At 36.1% G+C, this 19,458-nt stretch overlaps 1 protein-coding gene across 2 annotated transcripts in view; it reads left to right on the top strand.

Moving 5' to 3' along the window:
* LOC149813795 (phosphatidylinositol 4-phosphate 5-kinase 9-like) overlaps positions 1 to 16,302 on the top strand; it is a 33,540-nt gene extending 17,238 nt beyond the window's left edge. For both annotated transcript variants that reach the window (XM_089991860.1, XM_089991861.1), the window contains exons 8-9: positions 15,630 to 15,795; positions 15,894 to 16,302. In XM_089991860.1, the coding sequence (XP_089847986.1) occupies positions 15,630 to 15,795; positions 15,894 to 16,167 (440 nt within the window). In that variant the 3' untranslated portion in view covers positions 16,168 to 16,302. The remainder of the gene's footprint in view (positions 1 to 15,629; positions 15,796 to 15,893) is intronic.
* Positions 16,303 to 19,458: the final 3,156 nt, after the last annotated feature.

The following is a 19,458-nucleotide window of genomic DNA, read 5'->3' on the forward strand; positions in this document are numbered from 1 at the left end:
GTATAATTAAAGATATGTATGAAGGAGTAGTAACCAATGTCCGCACTTGTGGAGGGGTGACAACCAATTTTCCGATTACGGTTGGGTTACATCAAGGATCTGCTTTAAGCCCTTTCCTATTTGCGATAGTGATGGATGAGCTTACGAGATCAATTCAAGAAAATGTACTGTGGTGTATGTTGTTTGCTGATGATATTGTTTTGATTGATGAGTCTAGAGCTGGGGTTAATGCTAAGTTAGAATTATGGAGACAGACATTGGAAGCTAGAGGTTTTAAGTTGAGTAAGAGTAAGACTGAATATATGGAATGTCGGTTTAGTAAGCAACGAAGTAGTGATGGGAGTGTAGTGAAGCTTGGTGAGCAAGATATACCGGTGAATGATTATTTCAAATATTTGGGATCCATCATTCAAAAGTATGGAGAAATTGATGGAGATGTAAATCATAGGATAAAGGTTGGGTGGATGAAATAGAAAAGTGCTACTGGAGTGCTGTGCGATCGTAGAATGCCATTGCGGTTGAAGGGAAAGTTTTATAGGACGACTATTAGACCCGCTTTACTATATGGTACGGAATGTTGGGCTGCCAAGAGACATCATATTCAAAAAATGAGTGTAGCTGAGATGCGGATGCTTAGATGGATGTGTGGAAATACAATAAAAGATAAGATTCGGAACGAAGAGATACGTAAGAAGGTAGGTGTTGCACCCATTGAAAATAAGATGCGAGAGAATCGTTTACGGTGGTTTGGACATATTCGGCGAAGGCCTAATGATGCTCCAGTTAGAAGGTTGGAGAAATGGGAAAATATATTAGTTAAAAGAGGTCGGGGTAGGCCTAGGAAGACTTGGATGGAGATGATAGGAAAGGATATGAATGCTTTGAACCTCACCGAGGACATGGCGTTGGATAGAAATGATTGGAGGAAAAGGATTCATGTGGAAGACCCAAAATGAATTTCTTTTTTGGTTCATATCGCTGACCCCAATTGTTTTGGGATGAAGGCGTAGTTGTTGTTGTTGAACCTTTAATATACGTTGATAATTGTTGTTTCGAGAAAATCAATCATTGTCAAAGACATACCTAACTATGTCTTGTATTGACATTTTTTTTCTTTTTTTTTCTTTTCGGATTGACAGGGTAAGGCAGACCCCTATCAGAGTTGATAGAAAGTCACAACCAATCACAGATCATTGTCAGAAAGAAACCAATCTATTGTTTATCCATAACCAGTCATGACCAGGATTCCCAATTTAGCTAATTGCTAGGAAAGTACTATAATGAAGTAAGCGGAAGTACAAGAACATGAGCCACGAAGGGCATACAATAGCACAAACACAATGTACACAAGCACAAGTCCACTATGTGACAATACAAAGAGCCAACAAAGGCTAAAGAGAGCACAAAATATAAAAATAATCTCTTTATTGAGCAAATGTTTAAGCACCAAGCATTGAAGAATAGGGGGGAACACACCCCTATATATACAACTAAAAGAGAGTAGATGGGGACCATTGGGAGCTCCCAACGACTCTATGGTCAATTTGACCATAGAGCCCCCAATGGCATTTTACAAAAAGCGGATAATAAAAAACACAAAAAAAACTGAATATTATAGTTTTATTATATATTGTGAAAAGACAAAAATACCCCTATAAGGTATTTACCTTATAACTAAATATATGCATATATGTATGTATATATAGATATATATGTACATGTATACATATATTTTAACACTCTTCCTCAAACTTACAGTGAAAGAACCGAAAGTTTGTTAAGGAGAAACATAAAATGAGGTGCATGAAGAGTTTTGGTGAAAAAAATCCGCAAGTTGATACTCTGATATGACATACGACAACATAATAGTTTCTCTCAGATATTCATCTCTGACATAATGACAATTCATCTCAATGTGTTTGGTATGCTCATGGAAGGTGTGCTTGCTTGCAATGTAGATTACACTCTTATTATCACAGCATAGATTCGAAGAAGTTGAGATGATTATTCCTATATCTTTGAGAAGACTTCATAATCATACAAGTTTCATTGTTGTCGTGGCCATTACTCGTTATTTCGGTTGAGGACAAAGATACCTTTTGTTGCTTATTACACCTCCACAAAATTAGAGAATCTCGTAAAACACACACAAAAACCTATAGTTGAGATTCTATCATTGGGATTTTCTCCTCAATCAGCATCAATATAAGCAAGTAAATTTAGAGAAGAATATGAGGATAATAAAAGCCTTTTTGTTATAATATTCTTGATGTATTTGATAATTTTTAACACAACACTCATGTGCACAGTGGTTGGAGCATGCTAAAATTGACTGATAGAATGAATTGCATAAGTTATATCTGCTCAAGTGATGGATAAATAGGTAAGTGCCCCAATTAGTTGACGATAGGGTGTAGGATCTTCAAGAAAAGTCTTATCTTCAAGTCGTAACTTAGCATTGATCACTTCTAGGGTTTCTACTTTCTTGTCATCTAAAATGTTAGACTTAGCGCAAATGTCATAAGCAAGCTTCATTTAAGTCAAAATGTACTTTTGGGAGAGTAGGCAACTTTGATGCCTAGAAAATATCTCAAAAAAACCAAGATTCTCTTTTAAAATATTTTTAATATCTCTAACTCCCTTATGGTCACTCTCAGTGATTATCATATCATCTACATAAAGTAGAAGTATTACTATTTTAGTACATGTACTTTTAACAAAAAGAGCAGTGTCAGTATAACAAGAATGAAAACCCAAAGCAGACATGACACTACTAAATCTATCATACCATGTTTAAGACCATACAAGGCCTTCTTTAGTCTGAGAATTTTACCATTTTCAATACTGAATCCTGGTGGAAGGTTCATATAAATCTCCTCATTTAATTCCCTATTAAGAAAAACATTTTTTACATTAAGTTGATATGAGTCATTTTTAAATGGATGCAACTACTATGAAGGTCCTGACACTAGTCATTCTAGCTATTGATGTAAAGGTTTTCTCATAGTCAATCTCATATTCTTGTTAATATCCTTTGGCGACTAACCTAGATTTATATCTTTTTAGAGTTTTATCACTCTTGGTTTTAACAGTAAAAACTCATCTACATCCTCTAGCTTTCTTTCCTACGGGTAATGAAGTTGCTTACAAAGTTTATCTTTTTTAGGGCATCTAATTCTGAAATTCATTGCTTCAACCCATTGTTAAAGATTATTAACATCATTGTAGTGTGATGGTTCATAGTAGGAATGGAAGGCTATTAAACATGCTCTATAAGTTGGTGTCAAAGTATCATATGATACAAACCTACTAGGTGGGATAAGGACATGATTGGATCTCCTAAGTGGGGTTTCTTCTATAAAAGAATCATGTGTTTATTTTTTTAAAGCACTTTGAGGATTCCTTTGCTTACGTTGGGTATACACTTGTATTCGTTTATCAATAATATTATCATTACTTGATAGTGATTCGACATTCTCAATATTAGAATGACCATCATTATCACCATTATCACTCAAGGAATTATCATTCAAAGACATATCACAAGAGGTTAATTCTTCTTGTGGTAAGAAATCAAATAAGTTATAATTTACTTCATCTTTTTTCTTAGTTATCTCAAATCCATTTTCATTTTCTAAACATCCTTAGAGACATAAACTTTGTTATTTTTGAAATCAAAACATATAAAGCCCTTTTGGTTTTCTCCGTAACCCATGAAGATATATTCAATGGCTTTTGGACATAATTTATCTTTTTTATGCAAGAGGACAAACCATTTGCAACCAAAAATTCTTAAACATTTATAATTGGGGGTTCTTACAAATAGTTTTTTTTATGGAGAAACATTTTGTAGAGATAATGAAGGTATTCTATTTATCAAATAAGTTGATGTTAAAATGGCCTCGACCCAAAAACTCTTTGGAACGTTTTTAGAGATAAGTAGAGTTCTAACAGTTTTCATAATATGTATATGTTTTCTTTCGGTTAACCCATTTTTTTGAGGAGTTCTTGGACAAGATTTTTGGTGACAGATCCCATTTTTGTTTTAAATAATTTTGAAATTCATTCGGAAGGTATTCACCACCAGAGTTGAATCTAAGGATAAAAATATTGCTTTGAAATTGATTTTTAATAATCATATGAAATTCTTTAAAGTAAAAAAATACATCGGATTTAAGAAAGTAAATCCACACATACGTAGTGAAATCATCAATAAATATAACATAGCATAAGTATTCTCTTTTTATTATAACCGGAGAAGGCCCCAAAACATCCGAGTGCACTAATTTAATAGGTATTTTAGAGACAAATGTTCTATTTGGAAATGGAATAGCCTTTATTTTTTCAAAAATGCAATCCTTACAAATTAAATCTTTCTCGTTACAAAAAAATTTTCAAAAGGAAAAAGATAATCTTTGAATAGCTTGGATGTCCAAGTCTTTTATGCCAAGTTTCAATGTCTTTATCTTGGACATAATTACAAAAAGATTTTGAGGGAAGATTTAAAGAATCCATGAAGTAGAGATCTCCTCTTCTATGGCCTTTGCTCATTCTGCTTCTTGGGCCGGAGATCTTGCACGAACACCCATGATCGGATATTTGAGAAATTGAAAAAAGATTTAAATTTAATTTTGCAACAACTCTAATTTTTGGAATACAAAAACTTTGATAGAAATTTAAAGTTTCAATACTTTTAATTTGCAAAGATGTTCCATCGATGGTGGAAATATATGAAGTTTTTGAATTAGTGCATAAGTTGAATAAACAATTTTCATGTGGAGTCATATGAAAAGAAGCTCCCGAGTCAAGGATCCAAGAACACATTATGGGAGGAGAAGATGATGCTATCGCGGCCCCCAAAGTTAATAGAGATTTAAGTAGTTGTTGGAGTGCCTCCAATAGTTGAGTAAGTGAAAAAGTGTCTCCTCTTCCAATGGATTCTTCTCTCTTTGGTGTAGTTTTTTCAACAAAAGTTACCTTGTTCTTACATGTATCATTGAGTTTGGGACAATTAGGCCTAATGTATCCCGGTTCATAGCAATGGTGGCAAATAACTTTCTATAGCCACCATTATAGATATTTTGCTTCCCAAAATATGGAAGCTTATAAGATTTCACATGGTTGCCCGGTTTAGAGACAGCCAACACTTTGTCTCTCCCTTTAACCATACCAAGACCGCTTTTTTTCTTTTGGAAAATTTCGGCAACCTCATCTTTCAATGGAAGAGGTTTAGATCTATGAAGAAGAGAGGATCTAATTTGTTTAAATTCGGGTCTAAGCCCATGTAAAAATTAAAAAAAGTGTTTTTTTTCTATTTGTTCTCTTCTTAGCTCCACATATTCACTAGCAACCCACTTGGGTTCAAGAAGAGTCAATTCATCCACAGTGGGCTAAGAAAACTAAAATAATCACGAACACTCGTTTCACCTTGTTTGATTATTCATATTTTTTTTTGCAAGAAAAATTGTCTTGCAAGGTCTTTTTGGGTATACATACCCTTCATAAAAGACCAAACCTCATTGGCTTTACAAAATTTGGCAATATTGGCACATATCTTGAGCTCAACATTGTTCATAAACTATGCAAAAATCTTGGCATGGTTACTTTCTCAATTCTCTACCTTAGTTTGATGATCTTGAATAGCTTTCATATGTGCATTACCTTCTAAGGCTTTCTCTTGATCTCCTTCTCTCTTGGTGAGTTTAAGTTGCGGCTTTGGGATGATGCCCATCACATATCCTCAAAGTTTTTTTTCTTTGAGATTGTTTTCCATTGTGGATGCCCACACAATGTAGTTGGATCCATTGAGCTTGAATGATAGATCAATCTTTTATTCATGCTCCATCTTGAGTGGTAAAAAAGAGAGAGGGAGAAAGAGAACAAAGTGGAAGGAGATGTCCACTTGAGTCACCACGAGCATCACAAACACTTGATGATGCTTTCACGCGGTCTTCAACACTTAGTGACCACATTTTATAAGACCAAGAGCACTATGACTCTGATACCATGTATTGAAGTAAGCGGAAGTACAAGAACAAGAGCCACTAAGGGCATACAATAGCACAAGCACCACACATTGAAGAATAGGGGGGAAACACACCCCTATATATACAACTAAAAGAGAGTAGAGAGGGACCATTAGGAGCTCCCAATAGTCATTGGGAGCTCCCAACGGTCATATTTCTTACCGTTGGGAGTGCCAACGACTCTATGGTCAATTTGACCATAAAGCCCCCAATGGTATTTTACAAAAACAGATAATAAAAAACAAAAAATAAAAAATAAATAAAGAAACTGTTGATTACAGCTTTATTATATATTATGAAAAGACAAAAAATACTCCTATAGGGTATTTACCTATATAACTAAATATATGTATATATAGATATATACATACTTGTATACATATATTTTAACATGTACCAAAAACAAAAAATAAAAAATAAAAAATAAGTAAGGAAACTGTTGATTACAGTTTTATTATATATTATGAAAAGACAAAAAATACTCCTATAGGGTATTTACCTATATTTATCGAGGCTTGGAAATGCTTGGGAGAGAAAGGTTTAGAATGGTTGACAAATCTTTTTAACTTGATTTGGCGAACAAATAAGATGCCTAATGAGTGGAGGAAGAGTACTTTGGTGCCTTTATATAAGAATAAGGGTGATATACAAGATTGCACAAACTATCGTGGTATAAAACTCATGAGTCATACTATGAAACTTTGGGAGAGGGTGATTGAGTCTAGGTTGAGGAAGGTTGTCAGGATATCGGAGAATCAATTTGGTTTTATGCCTGGAAGATCAACTATGGAAGCTATACATCTTCTTAGACAACTTATTGAAAGATATAGAGAGAGGAACAAAGATTTGCATATGGTTTTTATTGATTTAGAGAAGGCATACGATAGAGTACCTAGGGACGTTCTCTGGTGGACAATGATGAAGAAAGGTGTTTCTCTCAAGTACATTAGTATAATTAAAGATATGTATGAAGGAGTAGTAACCAATGTCCGCACTTGTGGAGGGGTGACAACCAATTTTCCGATAACGGTTGGGTTACATCAAGGATCCGCTTTAAGCCCTTTTCTATTTGCGATAGTGATGGATGAGCTTACGAGATCAATTCAAGAAAATGTACCGTGGTGTATGTTGTTTGTTGATGATATTGTTTTGATTGATGAGTCTAGAGCTGGGGTTAATGCTAAGTTAGAATTATGGAGACAGACATTTGAAGCTAGAGGTTTTAAGTTGAGTAAGAGTAAGACTGAATATATGGAATGTCGGTTTAGTAAGCAACGAAGTAGTGATGGGAGTGTAGTGAAGCTTGGTGAGCAAGAAATACCGGTGAATGATTATTTCAAATATTTGGGATCCATCATTCAAAAGTATGGAGAAATTGATGGAGATGTAAATCATAGGATAAAGGTTGGGTGGATGAAATGGAAAAGTGCAACTGGAGTGTTGTGCGATCGTAGAATGCCATTGCGGTTGAAGGGAAAGTTTTATAGGACGACTATTAGGCCCGCTTTACTATATGGTACGGAATGTTGGGCTGCCAAGAGACATCATATTCAAAAAATGAGTGTAGCTGAGATGCGGATGCTTAGATGGATGTGTGGAAATACAATAAAAGATAAGATTCGGAACGAGGAGATACGTAAGAAGGTAGGTGTTGCACCCATTGAAAATAAGATGCGAGAGAATCGTTTACGGTGGTTTGGACATATTCGGCGAAGGCCTAATGATGCTCCAGTTAGAAGGTTGGAGAAATGGGAAAATATATTAGTTAAAAGAGGTCGGGGTAGGCCTAGGAAGACTTGGATGGAGATGATAGGAAAGAATATGAATGCTTTGAACCTCACCGAGGACATGGCATTGGATAGAAATGATTAGAGGAAAAGGATTCATGTGGAAGACCCAAAATGAATTTCTTTTTTTGGTTCATATCGCTGACCCCAATTGTTTTGGGATGAAGGCGTAGTTGTTGTTTGTTGTTGTAGGGTATTTACCTATATAACTAAATATATGTATATATAGATATATACATACTTGTATACATATATTTTAACATGTACCTACATTCTTTAGGAACCCAAATACATTGAAATCAGTCAAAACTGTGAAAACACTTTCAAAGCAACTGCAATCACCAAAGAATAGCTCAATCTTCCCTTTGTCACCCGAGACACTGCATGCACCACATCCTTCCGAGATGACTTCATGAGGACTCTAGGTATCTGCATGTCATAAAACTTTTCCTGCCACCATACCCATTCCTAAGTCCCAACTCCGCAATGTGGACCAAGCATCAAGTCTTAAGGAATTCCCTTGGTTCCAATTGTGAAACCAATTCTTCTTGGCTGTGCACAGCAACTTAAAATGGTTAAGGACACCCATCTATGAGGGAGCAGTTTCCATCTATTTGCATACTATCAGTTAAGCCAAATAGGGTGATTAGTCAAATTGAGAATCAGCGTTATATGTTCCTTCACACCATTGATGACCCAGCAACTGTGATATCTTCTGGTCAGGATCCTGTGTTGAAAGTGGGAGTTCCTGAGCTCTCAAATCTTGCAAACCACCGATTGAAATGAGATTATCCATTCACACTTAAATATGCTCGTTGGGCATGGACCACCTTCCACACGTGCACTTCAAGCTAACTCGTGTTTTCCACCAAGCATGACACCTTCCTGACTCTCCAAACATTTTAGGGTGCCACACAATCCACAAACAAACCATGTATTGACCAAGGTGGTCAGGATCCTGTGTTGAAAGTGAGAGTTCCTGACCCCCCAAATCTTGCAAACCACCAATTGGAATGAGATTAGCCATCCACGCTTAATATGCTTGTTGGGCATGGACCACCTCCCACATGCACTTCAAGCTGACTCATGGTTTCCTCCAAGCATGACACCTTCCCAACTCTTTCCAAACCTTTTAGGACGCCACATAATCCACAAACAAATGGTGTTCTGACTCCAGGCCTTGGTTACATAAGCAACATCAACTAGCAAGCTGCATACAGAAGTGTTGGAGCCAATCTTGGGTGAGGAGCCTATTAGCATGGACAAAATTAAGAGTGGTTGCTGTACGAGAGCCTTTGTTCTTAGCTTAGACCAACAGTCCAACCTGCATAAAGGGTTGCCTTCTTCCCTCATGACATTCCAAGCAGAAAATGAGTTAAATTTGCTGGAGTAGCACCACTCCAATTGATTATGTCCAGTGCCACCTGTCCATTGAGCCTGAATTTCTCTAGGAATCTGCAAAGCAAAGTTGGCAAGCTAATGCAATATATTAGCATATTACTGGACACCTTTGATGCACGTTGATGAATCTTAAGTATTTTTAACTATCTTTGTAATTGATCCTTCAAACAGGATGACAAGTGGGAAGTGTCATAATTTCAAAATCTAGTTGTAATTATCTTGGTTATCATCCACTCATGCAACCTGTTGTGAACGTTGTTTCAGAAAATGTAGCCATCATAAGCAGGTTTAGTCAATGTCTGCATGTATGCATTGCGTGAATACTGAATAAGAAACAGGATCATGGAGTGAGGTTTGTGAAAATGTCTACAAAGAGACAATACGCATACAAGCACTAATACCTCACAAAAGATGTGCACAAAGGCACTCAAATGATACTTGAACAAATATGCACAAAGGCATAAAATAGCACAAATATGCACAATGGCATGTAAAGAATTTCTATATTCAAAAAGTGAAGGAGCTTGAGCTCTCAAGCATACCTACAACAAGGGGGGGGGGGGGGGGGGGGGGGGGGGGCGGGGGTCGTAGGGGGGCAACTCCCCCCCGAAAGATTTTTTTTCTTGGGAGGGGCTCAGCCCCTCCCCTGAAATAAGAGGGAGCAGGGTGGGGGGCTCGACCCCTCCCCTAAAATCAAAGGGAGCACGGAGGGGGGGGGGGGGGGCTTGGCCCCTTCCCTGTCGCCCAACAAGAGAGCGAGAGGGAGAAGGGAGGGGGGCTCATCCCCTCCCCTGCCGACCCAACAAGAGAGCGAGAGGGAGCAGGGGGAGGGCTCGGCCCCTCCCCTGTCGAGAGCGAGAGAGAGCGAGAGGGTACCTGCGACGAGGGAGAGGAGGAGGTGGCGTCAGGCTCCCCTGCGAGACATTGGGAGGAGAGGAGGTGAGCGAGAGAGCGGAGCTGCATGGGAGAGGATTAGGGCAAACAATTTTTGCCCTAATCCTCTTTCGTAACCCCTTTTGATAGGGCAACAAAATTTTTTTTTACGTTAAAAAATTGGACGAAAATGACCCTGGGTATATTGACTGCACCCAAGGTTGTGTTGACCGCACCGGGTGCCGCACCCGCACGTGCACCCGTGTCGCGTCGACGCGGGTGCGGCACCTGCTTTGTCGAGTCCCTGTGACTTCGACTGTAACCATTCGTGCAACATGAGCAAACGTTTTATCATAATCTATCCCATATTCTTGATTATATCCCTTAGCAACTAGACGTGCCTTATATCGTTCAAGAGTTCCATCACTCTTGGTTTTGACCTTAAAAACCCACCTACATCCTATACTTTTCTTACCTTTGGGAAGGTCCTGGAATTCCCATGTTCTAAATTTTCTAAGAGCCCTTAGTTCATTTTCGATGGCTTCTACCGACTCATTTATCTTTTTGGCTTCTTCAAAATTTTTGGGTTCTACATATGAGTGTATGGCACTTAGGCATGCTCTATGTTTGGGAGAAAAGGAATCATAGGATATGAACCTAGAAGGAGGTCTCCTATTTCTTTTTGTTCTTTGTGAACTTTCATTACCCATCTTGGTTGTTTCATTAGGCTCACTGTATTTCTCTATAGCACTTCTAAAACTGTTTTTGTCTGGTTCTCTGAAAATTCCATCATCAGTCTCTTGATAGACAGATGGCTGAGGAGAATTGCTAATCTCTTCTATTTCATTTTCACTTTGTATGAGTTCATCATCACTAACGTCATCATCTCTGGATAAAAGATCAAATAAGAAGGAATAATCCATATTTTCCTCATGAGATTCAGATTTTTCAAACCCACTAACATTTTCTAGAAAGCTTACATTCCTAGAAACATATAATTTGTCATTCTTTACATCGTAACACCGAAATCCTTTTTGGGTCCTGGAATACCCAAGGCACATGGAATGACTTAAGTTTATCATTTTTATCTGTGAGAACAAAACATTTGCAACAAAAAATTCTTAACCTACTATAATCAGGATTTCTTTTATACAAAATTTCAAATGGTGAAATTTTATCTAAATTTTTGGATAGAAGACGGTTGATAAGATAAACGGATGCAAGGGCCACTTCGGCCCAAAATCTTTTGGGAATATTTTGATAAATGAGTAGGATTCGGGTTGTCTCAATAATGTGTCTATGTTTCCTTTCGGCCAAACCATTTTGTTGGGGTGTTTTAGGACATGACTTTTGATGGATTATTCCATATTTTTTAAGATAACTTGTAAAGTCATTTGAGAGATATTCTCCTCTAGAATCGGTTCTAAGAATCTTTAAGTTTTCATTGAATTGATTCTTAATCATCATATGATAAGATTTAAATATTGCAAAAACCTCGTGTTTATATTTGATAAAATATATCCAGGTATATCTAGAGAAATCGTCCACAAAAATCACATAATATGTAAATCCTCCTTTTGAGATAACGGGTGCCGGTCCCCAAACATCGGAATGGACAAGTTCAAATGGTTTTGTAGTGAACATAGATCTTTGATAAAAAGACAAACTTCTCATTTTCCCAAGAGTGCAATCATTACAATTGAAATCATTTTTACATAGATGTTTGACAAAAGGTAAATAAGAGTTCTTGGTGACATTGAGATGTCCAAGTCTTTTGTGCCACACATTAATGTCTTTATGTTGCACAACATTACAAAAATGATTCTTTGGAATACAAAGAAAGTCCACATAGTATAGATCTCCCTTCTTAGAGCCTTCTCTAATCAACTTCCCGAACCGGCGATCATGTATCCAACATTTAGTAGATGAGAATTTTATATCACATCCATGGTCCAAGAGTTGAGAGACCGAAAGCTAATTTAAATTCAATTTTGGTATAAATCTTATTTTAAGAATAGAAAAACCTTTTTCTTCAAAAAATTTTATTTCAAGAGAAGTACCATATGCGGTTGAAACAAAGGTAGGAGATGAAGTTTTTAAATATTCGAAAAGAGACAAAATATTTGGAGACATATGAAAAGAGGCACCCGAATCTAAGAGCCAAGAAGTCTTATCAGGATGAGAGAAGGTGGATGTAGTCGCTCCAAAAATTGACCCCTTGAGAAGTGGTTGAAGTGCTTCTACAATTTGATGCAATGATAGAGCTTCAATTGAAGAAGATGAACTTTCTTCCTTTTGGGGTTGAGATGTGGTAGCTATAGCTAGCAACTTCTTCCATTTTGGGCAAACCGGTTTGATGTGGCTCGGTTCCTTACAAAAATGACATACAATCTTGCTATAGTCTCTTTTACCTCCTTGACTACTTGAACCTTGATTTTAATTTTTGAAATGGGGAGGTTTGTAGGCTCTTAAGTTGTTCCTCGGTCTTGAGACAGTATTCACACAATCACTTTCTTCTTGGTTTGAGGGAGTTGCAAGAACACTTAGATTGTTTTTGTTTATACCCATACGGGTCTCTTCCCCACTTAGTTTCGTAATAACATCCTCAAGTGAAGGGGAAGTAAAAGAGGAAAGAAGAGAGGATCGTATTTGCTCGAATTCGGGTCTAAGCCCATTTAAGAAGTTAAAAAAGTGATCCTCCTCTAATTCCTTATGTCTAATTTCGATGTCTTCACCACTCCACTTAGGTTTAAGCATGGCAAGTTCATCCCAAATGGATGATAATTTTGCAAAATATTCTCTAATAGACATCTCATTTTGTTGAAAAGTCAATGTTCTTTTTTGAATATAATATTTGTGAGACAAATTTCTTGAAGTATACATTTTTTCAAGATATTTCCACACTTAAGAAACCTTTTTGAATTTAATGATGTTGACATTGATCCTCGTTTCAACGGATGAGAAAATCCATGATAGAATTTTAAAATTTCTCATCTCCCACTCCTCATGCTTCTTAGAGTATTCTTCAAGGGCCTTATTTATTTTCTCACCTTCAAGAATTTTGATTTCACCTTTTTCTATCAAGGTGATCTTGGGTTCCGGAATCGAACCTTGGACATAACGCCATAGCCCTTTTCCTTTGATATGAGCCTCCATGTTTTCGGCCCAAACATGATAGTTGGAGCCATTAAGTTTGAAGCCAAGAGAAAAATGAGAGTTTTTTTCACCCATTAAAGAAGTGAAATGAGAGAAAAAAATATGTACCACAATAAGATTTTTTATCTTACTTGGTGGAATACGCTTCTAAAATATTGAATGAAGAGAAGACTCCACGCCAAACACCCAAAAGTTGAAGGCACATTTTTTGAGGCACCCAATAACGCGAGTAGCCACATAATCTTCTTTCTTCAAACCTGACTCTGATACCATGTGAAAATGTTTACAAAGAGACAATACGCATATAAGCACTAATACATCACAAAAGATGTGCACAAAGGCACTCAAATGATACTTGAACAAATATGCACAAAGGCATAAAATCGCACAAATTCGCACAATGGCATGTAAAGAATTTCTATATTCAAAAAGTGAAGGAGCTTGAGCTCTCAAGCATACCTACAACAAGGGAAAAAAACCCTATTTATAAAGAATCAAAAGGAAGCCTTGGAGGGGCCTCCAACATAGTCGTTGGAGGGGCCCAACGACTATATTGGCCCCCCCAAGGATTGAACAAAAAAGGAAAAAGAAATAAAGAAAAGAAAAAAGAAATATAAAGAAAAAGAAAAAAAATAAAATTACAACGTATTCCTATTGAATATGTGCAAAATAAAAAAGGATGAAAATACCCTTGTCGGGTTTTACAAGAAATACTATATATATTTATATATATAGAGAGATATCTATATATATACATGGTATATATGTAAGTGTATCTCTCTCTCTCTCTCTCTCTCTCTCTATATATATATATATATATATATATATATATATATATATATATATACAAATACGAGATTACATTTTAACAAGGTTGACATGAAACTTCAAAGTAAATAGTTCCTTGAAGGAAATTTATTTGCTTCCAGAGTCCATTTGAGATACAAACAAGAGCATTTTATTTACCAAGAAATACTCATGCTCACAAAGAATTAGCTTTAAGTTTCTCAACAAAAAATCCATGAACTTGAAGTCATGCACAAAGAAGACATGCTTTGGCACATATAATGATGAGGTACTCGAATAAGACATCTAAGTGCCATAAAAGCAATAAGAAATACATGCTCAAGGCTACTAAATTACTCAAGTACATCTTAAATAAAGAGAGTTCAAAACATAAGAATCAAAACTAGAAACGCATGTATATCTCACAAAAACAAGTAAATATTGTAAATTATATCAAAATGTTTTATAAGATTTTAAATTAGCACCAATATGAATGCAATTAAATCCAATAAAAGAACAATACTCAGATAAGTTTGAAAAAGAAACATTTAAACCTTTTAAAATTAACACCCAAGAAAATATATACCAAAACGATTTCAAAGAGTTCAAACATTTGCTTATTAACAAGAGTAAAACAAAATAGTTCCAAACAAAAATTTTAAATAACAAACAATTTTAATAATTTTTCAAAGATATAATGAATAAGTGATTTCCCATGCATAAGGCATGAGATAGACAACACAAGCAAAAATAACCATATATATAAAGATTTAAGATACATATCAGATCAAGATTTCCCGTGAATCCAAGCCATACATCAATCATGACTCCTTCACAAAGCATGAACTTGAACCAACGAACCCCAAGAAACAACATAAAAAAAATAAAATTGGCTCTGATACCATATTATGAAATAGCACAAAATTCGAGACATAAGAAAAACAAAAAATTTATCAAGCATAAATGAAATCCAAATGCATTCTCATAATGCATTTGGTTAGATACAATAAACCATACATAGCCATGAGGAAAAACAAGGCACAAAAAATTAAATATTTTATTAATGAGAAATATCACACAAATATAGAAGTCAACTTCACTACAACACTCATCATACAGACATATATACATCCATCATCTCTCACCTATACAACAAAAAGGATGAGCAATATATAGAGGAAGACATAACGGCAAACTAGTTGTTAGAGCAAATCCCAAGAGTTAGTTTGACTATTCAAACTAGCCATTAAAGCAAATCCTAACGGCTAGTTTGAAACTAGCCATTACAAACCCCAACAACTAGTTGGTCAATTTCATTTGACCAAAAAAAAGGTAAATACATAAATAAAATTACAAAATTTAGTCATCTTAAATAATGACTAATAATAATAAAAATAAAGTCTTTATTCTACCCTAAAAATATACAGTATGTATACTTATCCTAAATTATCCTTTTACTAAAATCTGAATCACAAGTATACTTTAGTATACTTAGAATTACAATGAGAAATAAAGTACAAAAGAAATACAAAGAAAAATACCTATAAGTATACCACCTTAGTATACTTCGGTATATAATACAATGTATATTTCTTAACAGCTGCACATGAAGATGAAAATTCCAGCTACCCACAAGGCCTTGTTTTGGTTGCAAGAGGACCTCACCAGAATGGTGTTGTCGTCGGTCCTCACATGAGAGGTAGCAGGCTGCGAGCATCCGCTGCTGGTGATGAGGAAGTGGATCTCCTCCTTCCTGGCACTGCGAGGTTCTTTGACATCTATTTCTTCTTCTCCTTTTTCTTCACTCGTGTGTGCAATTGAAATTTGTTTGTCAAAGTTAAAGTTTCTTTTCTCATTTGAGCAGGTTGCAGATCCAGCTGGGTGTTAATATGCCTGCTAGAGCAGAACATATTTCGATGCAAGAGAAAGAGAAAAGTGACTTGTTTCATGAGGTATATGATGTTGTTATCTATCTTGGGGTCATTGACATATTGCAAGAGTACAACATGAAGAAGAAAATTGAGCATGCCTGCAAATCTCTTCAATTTGATTCCTTCTCGATCTCAGCTGTTGACCCCAGACTTTACGCCCTCCGTTTTCTAAAATTCATTGAACATGTATTTCCTACAAATCCTTGAAAAATGAAAACCACCTTGAAATTATTTTCTGTAAGATTCATTCTCCTGGTTCAGGGACATTTTCCAACCTTTATATGATTCTATTTGTGAGTTGTAATAATTTTATAATGAGAAAATCATATAGTAGCACTCATACCACTGGATCTTCTACGGTAGCACTGATATGAAACACGTCTGTTGCCAACTTTTAATGTCAGCAGTTGAATTGCATTATTTTACTGCAGGTGATCTGCGCTATGCACATTGCATTTTTTTCCTTTCTAAACAACGAATTTAGCTTAAACTGTAGTGAAATTTTTTTGTCAGCTGGTACATTTAGCTTGAAGAGTGGGTTCCATAAGATGAGGTCATATGCTCTCTGCGTGGACAGGTATTGAGATGGAGAGCATTTGATAGTGGGTGGCTGTGTGTAGGTTCTGCTCACTGCTTAACCACCAATTGAATTGCATCCATCTCTTAGGTGGCCACTGCTCTGCTGCTGTTCCTTCATGGAGGACCTTGTCCTGTAGAGAGTATCCTTTGTCATTTGCAATGTGTCCTTTTATTTAGTTACAAGTTGGATTTGATTCTGTTATTCAATTTAGGAAACAAAACTAGAATTTGTACTGAAACCAAAGGCCTATGAACTGTTTCTGGAATTTGGAAGGGCAAATGTTCAAGTATACTGTATTGTGATAGTTACATTTATTTCCTATTGCATCTGATTTAAGAGGGGAAAAGGTTTTAGTACTGAAGTTCTTGATTGTTCATGTTTTCGAGGTTATATCTTGAGGAATGTAAATGTAGATATTTTTATTTGAAGCCACAGTTTCTCAAATATACTTGACGGGAAAATATGGGCTGCACTGTAAAGTACCATATTCTCTAGCTGAATCTCATAGGTGCAGGTTGATTATTGAGACAAAAAACTGTTTGTAGATATGTATATAGGTACTCCGACCAAAAGTTAGCTTGGTCAGTCTATCAAGTGAATCACTCGTTCACAACACAAGCATAAACGAGGGATATCAATGGCACAAACCTGCTCCTATCTCTTTACATTTTCTATTGAGGAACGAACCCCAACTGGGTGAATTTAAATTTTTTTTGGACATGTCAGGCTATGTCTCCGGTTAGTAAAACCTTTGACGACCCCCTCGAGCACTGGAGAGTAAACCCAGCTTCGACCTTGCAGCAAAGGACATCCCCATGTAAAGACTCTTAATCTGTTAGAAGAATAATAATTGGAGCACTCTGTTGTTTAGATATGTCTAAGCCATCCATATAGCTACTAAATATTGATTATATAATTTCTTTTGTGTGTTTAGTTGGGATTTCATTGTGCTTTCAAAGTTCTGTTGAGTGAAGCAGATCTTGCTTATGGTGGGGGACCCTCAAAAAGTATGGAATCGAAAGTAATAAGCCAACAAAACTTGAAGTCAAGCTTGAACTCAATATAAAACTTTTAAACAAAAGCATCTCAAACTTAAGCACGGTCGTTTTGGCTTATAAGTTCGAGCTTAAACCCTATATTTCCCAATAAACCAAGTCCGAGTCCCACAAGGCCCGATGCACCTGGCTAGGTGTGTTGGCTTAAGACATTCAAATTGAAAGTTGTTGCAAGTTCGATATCCTGGGTGGGAGGGAAGATCAGGTGCAATGTGATTGCACACTCCTGGTATGCTGCTGCATCTGCTGTTGGGCTCCACATCCAACAAGCTATATCCCAAAGATGGTGGGTGATCAGATACAGCAGCACACTAAAAGTTTACAATCACATTGCACCTGATCCTCTCTCTCCTGGGTGTGCATCGCTTTCTCGAAACCAATAGAAACTATTCTTGGTGGACAGTGGGAGTGCTCGTGGACTTTTACAAATGGACATCGAGATCAAACTAAGGACCAAGGTCAACATGGCACCTTTTATTAGATTTACCATTGTAAATTTGTAAATTACTTCACGTGTTACCATAGAGATAGCATGTATCATGTCTTACATCCTGTCATACAAAAAACTTTTGATGCTGCGTGATGGATAATCACAATAGAAGAGTCCTTTTCAAGTTTTCAGTCATCCACAGCAATTTGAGATCCAAGTTTTCAGCCATCCACCGTAAGTTGGGATCCAAACATGAGCAATCTGTTCACCAAACTCATGACAGCATCCACATGGCATTAACTTTGAGTGGGAACCACGGAATTATGGACCCTGCAAGCAATGTTGTCAGAATCTTATCGGACCCTGAATCGATTTTCAATACAATTCAGGGAATGGGCTCATACCGAATCGAACTGGATCAGCCAATTTTGAACCAGCAAATGAGGCATGTCACAAAAATATTAAAATAATATTTAAAATATTTAGAAATAATTTAAACTAATTTTAAGAATATTTAAAAATAAGCTAAATCAGCTTTTGGTTTTGTATCAATGTTTGGCCGAACCATATCCAAGCACTTTGAATTGGCCGATTCACAACAATACTGACAACATTGCCTGCAATGCAGCTATATGATTGGTTGTTATGGCATTGTTTATGATCATTGTGGCAAGTCTCATTTTATAGGAAATCTCCACAAGGAAAATTTTGGCTTCTCCAGAAAATATTTAAAAATATTGGTATATATAAAACATAAATTATATATATTATGAACATGATTCAAGAGTCAGCTTTTATTGAGCTGGACATGTAGATGGATCATATGTACGGAAAATTTAAAATAAAATTAGTTTTTTTTCTAAGGCGATTAGAACCCATGAAGGTGGCAAATACTACCTCCTATTATAAAAGAGAAAACCGGATATGTTTACCAATCTGGTATGAATTGAGATTTTCATAAATTTTTTTTTTTTGTAAATTTAACCCTGCAGATGCATTCAGCATGATCCATTAATGCTATTTTTATTGACTATTTATGAAAATTTTAAGCTATTGATTTTTAATCCTTAAAATATCCTTCTTATTCATGGTGATGAACCAAGAGTCTGTTTCTATAAAACCAAAGGTCTAGATCACATCCGTACTGTGAAATTTTTGAAAAAAGTAAAAAAAAAACTATAAAAATCTTGATTCATGTCAGTAGACATATTTGGTTGGTAAACATATTTCAGTTACCATTATAAAAGCGTGCAATTGGAACAACTATAAAAACTCTTTCACACGATGTTCCCAAAACAGGCGAGATGTTTAAAAATATTGTATTTTGTTTAAAGTATTGTACAAGCCTGTAGCTTCTGAGTTACGACGTCGCTGATTTATTGTTTCCCATCACGTCTATGTTACCCAGCTCGTTCATCTCCAGATGGACGGTT

Source organism: Nuphar pumila, chromosome 16 (assembly GCF_984573655.1).
Source record: "Nuphar pumila chromosome 16, dmNupPumi1.hap1.1, whole genome shotgun sequence".
Taxonomy (NCBI): domain Eukaryota; kingdom Viridiplantae; phylum Streptophyta; class Magnoliopsida; order Nymphaeales; family Nymphaeaceae; genus Nuphar; species Nuphar pumila.